Source organism: Oncorhynchus kisutch, linkage group LG1 (genome assembly GCF_002021735.2).
Source record: "Oncorhynchus kisutch isolate 150728-3 linkage group LG1, Okis_V2, whole genome shotgun sequence".
In the NCBI taxonomy this organism is placed as follows: domain Eukaryota; kingdom Metazoa; phylum Chordata; class Actinopteri; order Salmoniformes; family Salmonidae; genus Oncorhynchus; species Oncorhynchus kisutch.
In genome coordinates this window covers 8,848,753-8,854,491 of record NC_034174.2, presented here as the reverse complement: position 1 = coordinate 8,854,491, position 5,739 = coordinate 8,848,753, and the positions used below count along the sequence as shown (strand labels likewise).

Below are 5,739 nucleotides of genomic sequence, written 5' to 3'. Positions count from 1 at the left end.
TCAGTTAGTGGCTAGTCATTAGACAATAGGCTACAATACATTTTGATGTAAACACCATTTTTTTTGTTTTTTTTAAATACCAGGCTGAGCCAGACCCACAACAAAGACAATCCATTATCCAAAACTATTGAAACCTTTGTTTGTTTATAGAGCCACCATGTTCCAGGTAAACTTTATCACTTGTCAACACATCAGTTGATTTAGAGGCACACAGATACACTGTGAGACCGGCACCAATCCCCTGCCGGTTCATTATCAACCACTAGGCGTCAGCACCATCTCACAAAACAGGCTGTTTGGAATTTTTTCTTCCAAGAGAATCCTGAGAAGTGTCTCCATCATTTTGGATCAGTGGACCATGTCGCAAGCCTGAACTTCTCCCTTCAAAGTAGAGGAGTGATTTTAAGGCAAATATAACGAACTGTAGCCTACATAGTCTCAGATGCCCAAACAAAGGCCTACTGCACATGTCTCATTCCCTTGTCTATAAAACTGGGTTTGTTTTTCTTTAGGCAGAAATGACTTTCTAACCCGAAGCAACAAGTGAAACCATTTTCACATAGACTAGGCTACACGCATTGTTCAAACAAGGTGTTTGAGCGTTTAACGAAAAAATAAAAAAGAATCCGGCCCTCCGGGGGGGGGGGGGGGGATCAATATCTCACACCAGAAGTTTACATTCTACCAAACTGCACCGCTAACTCAACGTCACCTCGCAGCTGAAAAGCCCCGGAAGTTAACGTTGGCAGCTCGAGGTCAATCAGGCCATTCCATCAGGCGTCAAGTGGAAGGTGGAATGAGCGGAACGTGGACTGAAGTCAGAGTGAGTACTGTAGCTACATTTAGAGGCCTGGGGCCTGGTCAGGTCTAGGTAACCAACAAACCTCTGTAGGCCATGAATGAGGTCCTTTCTTTAAGGGACAGAGCTACTGCCTTGTACAAACATAGGGCCTTTTTTAACCCCCATCTGGAAGCCATGAAACGTCAAAGAACGGAGAAATGGACAGCTTTTATACAGAAACCTTTGGGACTATACTTGGTGGGGTGAATTAGCATATCTCCTCAGTCAGGTGGGGTGAATTAACATATCTCCTCAGTCAGGTGGGGTGAATTAACATATCTCCTCAGTCAGGTGGGGTGAATTAACATGTCTCCTCAGTCAGGTGGGGTGAATTAACATATCTCCTCAGTCAGGTGGGGTGAATTAACATATATCCTCAGTCAGGTGGGGTGAATTAACATATCGCCTCAGTCAGGTGGGGTGAATTAACATATCTCCTCAGTCAGGTGGGGTGAATTAACATATCTCCTCAGTCAGGTGGGGTGAATTAACATATCGCCTCAGTCAGGTGGGGTGAATTAACATGTCTCCTCAGTCAGGTGGGGTGAATTAACATGTCTCCTCAGTCAGGTGGGGTGAATTAACATATCTCCTCAGTCAGGTGGGCTGAATTAACATATCGCCTCAGTCAGGTGGGGTGAATTAACATATCTCCTCAGTCAGGTGGGCTGAATTAACATATCGCCTCAGTCAGGTGGGGTGAATTAACATGTCTCCTCAGTCACTTGGGTTAAATTAACATGTCTACTCAGTCAGATGGGGTAAATTAACATATCCCATCAGTCACTTGGGTGAAATTAACATATCTCCTCAGTCACGTGGGTGAAATTAACATATCTCCTCAGTCACATGGGTTAAATTAACATATCTCCTCAGTCACATGGGTTAAATTAACATATTTCCTCAGTCACTTGGGTTAAATTAACCTATCTCCTTAGTCACTTGGGCTCCAATGAAAGACCTAGTGAAGCACTGACTAAGCAACATTAGCTATTTCTGTTGAAAAATATTTTCTGTTCGATTCTGTTTCTGTTCTATTCTATTTTATCTGGTGAATAGAGAAAGTGGGATTCTGGTTCTTTATTGCAAACACAAGGATAGGCCTAATCTGTGCTGCAGTCTTCCTGAGTTGGCTACAGCCTACTCTTTCCTTTAGAAACAAAATGGAGGATGGAACATATTAAAGTGAAGACAGGTGTGTGGGAGAGACGGATGTTGGAGTTAACTATGGTTCCCAGCTGAATTTGTTGGAACTTGCTGGCGGAGTATTGAATACCTTTTTTCCCCCCTCAGCTTCAACCTCTAGCCACAAGCCTTCCATGGCATGGTGATATAGACGGTGTCCCAAATAGCTCCCTATTCCCTATGTAGTGCACTACTTTTGACCAGAGTCCTGTCCCAAATAGCTCCCTATTCCCTATGTAGTGCACTACTTTTGACCAGAGTCTTGTCCCAAATAGCTCCCTATTCCCTATTTAAGGCTCTCTATTCCCTACACTCTTAGAAAAAGGGTTCCCAAAGGGTTCTTCGACTGTGCCCATAGGAGAACCCTTGTTTCTACAGAGGGTTCTACGTGGAACCCAAAAAGGGTTCTACCTGCAACCAAAGGGTTCTTCAAAGGGTTCTCCTATGGGAACAGCTAAATAGCACTTTGTTTTCTTCTCTAAGAGTGTATAGGCCCTAGTCAAAAGCAGTTCACTAAATAGGGAATAGGGAGCTATTTGGGACAGGACTCTGGTCAAAAGCAGTTCACTAAATAGGGAATAGGGTGCAATTTTTGGACACACAGATTGAATACCTTCTCACTCAGCTCGGGCCATCTCCACATAGACCTATCCTCCCATGGCATAGCCAGAGAGGTAGAGGTAGTGGATTGACCTCCTCCACCTTGCAGTGACTTGATGCCAGCCAGGGACTGGGTGTCCCCTTTGAGCCTGCTAGTCTTCCTTCCTCTAGCCACTTTGGCCACTTTAGGACTTCTTAGCACATCCCAGTCAGAAATATTTCTCTCTCTCTCTCAGGAGAAGAACGACTTGCATTATATTCCAGGGGCCCTAGCCCACTCCGAAAGGGTAACCTGAGACTGTCTGCAATTTCATGTGTTTTATTTGGGAGGCCAGCACGTTTTTCTTTTTCCCCCCCTAGCCTCTCTCATTGTCTTTGCTACTCTACTATTTATTGCGGAGCCTTACTATGTCTGCACTGAGCTCTTATGCATAAAAAAATGTGCCTTAGTATAATTACAATAATAACCTCCCTGTCTCTCTTATAATGTTTTTTTTCCAGAAGTCCTCATACCAGATTATATTTATTTCTCCCTCTCCTCTGACTGTCAGTGCCTGGGGCTGGGTAAATCTAGGAACCAGATGGAAGCACTCAAATCATATGGATGGAACTTTCATCCTGGCTTCCGTCCACCAGTGTCTCTATAACGGCTACCTATCCTAGTCTCCTAAACTTTCTCCATAAATAGGATACAATATTTAAAATAAATAATCTATTCATTTTGTTCAATTTAAATCGATTGAATTGGTTGTCACGCCAAGTCTCAATATCGCTTCTTAAATGTGGCCAATGGGTATAGGGAGGGATTTAAGTGGCATATAATCGGGATATCAGAATATTAGGGTCATGTGTGGCGGTTTATGATATGGTAAGCGGGTTATTAAGATATTCATAGAATAATTCCCAGGTTTCGGCACATAAATAGATTTTCGTTACGTTCCACCGTTCCACCGTTCCGACTCCAACACGCCTGGAATTGCCTCTGACAGGAATGGAATGTTAACTCTTTTCACACACAGGCCTTTGAGGCTGACCACCTTTTCTTGGTCTCGTCGTTTGTTTTGGTCCCCACAGTCTGTCTCAAAATGAATAAAGTTGAGCGCTGTCAAAGCGCTCTCGGAATGTTTGCAAAAGTACCCGCAGGTGTTCAGCCCAGCGGCAGCGCAACTTGTGAGAGGAGGACGGGTGGAGGATCGCGGGGAAGATTGGATAGCTTGCGGAGAGCTGCTGAATCCTCTACCTTACCAGAGTATTCCGATCTGTATGGCATATAGTAGAATTTCCGAGAATCTTCAACAGCACATTCTTCACTGGCTATATCAAATTACCTTACTGCACTTGGATCAACAATATGAAAAGAGTCAGCAACTCAAGATCAAGTCCATCACTTTTACGCACATCATTGGAATCCCATTGATCTACGATAGTTGTAAATTTGTTTTAACTTGTGACATTCACAGCTTTGCAATCGAAAGTGCAATTTGAATATAAGCAATTAGGCTCTCAAGACACCTTTCCCTTATCTATCCCCGCACCTTTCCCTGGCTTTGTGGAATGGGAATAATCGCGCATATCCTTTTTGTAACGGTGAATACAATTGCTCAAGCAGAAAAACAATGACCAACAATTAAATATAACATACATATGCGATTCACAGTGTATCCCAAATATATGTGACTTATTGCCAGTGATATACACCCCCCCCCCCCCCCCCCCACACACACACAATTATAAAAGTTCTCAAAAGTTGAATTTGATCATCTGTTTCAGTTCATTTAGCATTTCAAGTATTTTCATAAACTTTTTTTCGAATAAATCATTTTTGTGAAGAAAAAAAAATGCCACTTACGGTCTTCGTCCTGACATTTGACAACAGCTAATAGAACGACTTGGGTTGCTACAAGTAGCAGTACAGTCCTCGAATCCACACAGCTAAACATGTCTAAATGTTAGACATGCAGGGCCTTTTGGGGGAGAAGAAAAAGAAAGGACGAAAGGAGTGGACTTCTCTCTTTGTGTGTGTGTGTGTGTGTGTTCCCAGTTACACAGCCGAACCATACATTCAACCACCTTCCAAAAAAAAAAAAACAATGGGGAATCCAGACCCCTCCAGAAATGTAGTACCGACCTGCGTCAGATCAGGCACTGCAGTTTTATGTGTCCGTTGCCTTCAATGAATTTTTGTATATTCCCAAATATCAGTCCAGCCCCTTACCCCCTGTCAAGCTGAAATCTGAGCCCCGTTTCCCACCCATTCTGTCTGTCCTGAAGTTCTATTCTTCCACCCGGCTCAGACCCCTCCTTCTTCCATGTGCTACTGAAAAGGGTTACCCAAAAAGTGAAACTTTTTTTCTTTCCAACTTGTCTGGGCTACCTTCCCCCTCTCACCGTTCTGCGATACCAGGCGCTATACAGATTTGTCTTCAGTGATAGCTGGTGCAATTACACAGAATGCATGGATTTTGCCATCGATGGGATACTTTTACATGCTTTCCATTCCATTGCTGTTATTTTCTCAATTGTATCTTATTCCAATACATATTTTATCTGAGTGTTTAGTGCGCCACAACAGTGCGTCCTAGTGAGGGTGTAATTTATAAAATAATTTCCGGACCTTGAGTTGTTATGAGTAGTAAGCAACATAAATGCCTCAGATCCTTTCCCGTTTTTATCAATATGAACATTCTTATAATCAGTGGAGGACTGGGACAAGAATTCGGTCCTGGCATTTCATCAACACTAGCCCTCATCACCGTGCAAACCGACAATTAATTAGGGGTTCAACACCCGAGGAAGTGGAAACTCAAAACACATTAACTAGATCGCTGACTCAAAACATAATAGTAATGTATTCATCCAACAGTAAATGTAATGTACTAAAAATACGTTGCACTTGTAGTCTACTACCCATGAGACCTATATGCCTATGGCAGGTGCACATGTGCCCCTCCGTCTCTCAAAGTTGTATAAAATATCTCCGTTGTAAAATAGTTGCTATTGAGCTGAATATTGAGAGTTGAAGATTATACCTACGGAAAGCGGAAACCCTCCTCTCTTTGGCAGGGAGAAGAGGACGAAGCTTCCGAAGCTGTGTTTTTCCTACAATTGAACAC

General features: G+C 43.0%; 1 protein-coding gene across 1 annotated transcript in view; it reads right to left on the bottom strand.

Moving 5' to 3' along the window:
- The window catches only part of LOC109879967 (collagen alpha-1(II) chain), a 108,447-nt gene extending 103,681 nt beyond the window's left edge, over positions 1 to 4,766 (bottom strand). Inside the window, 1 exon segment of the mRNA XM_074933816.1 lies at positions 4,476 to 4,766. Within this exon segment, the coding sequence (XP_074789917.1) occupies positions 4,476 to 4,566 (91 nt within the window). The 5' untranslated portion in view covers positions 4,567 to 4,766.
- Positions 4,767 to 5,739: the final 973 nt, after the last annotated feature.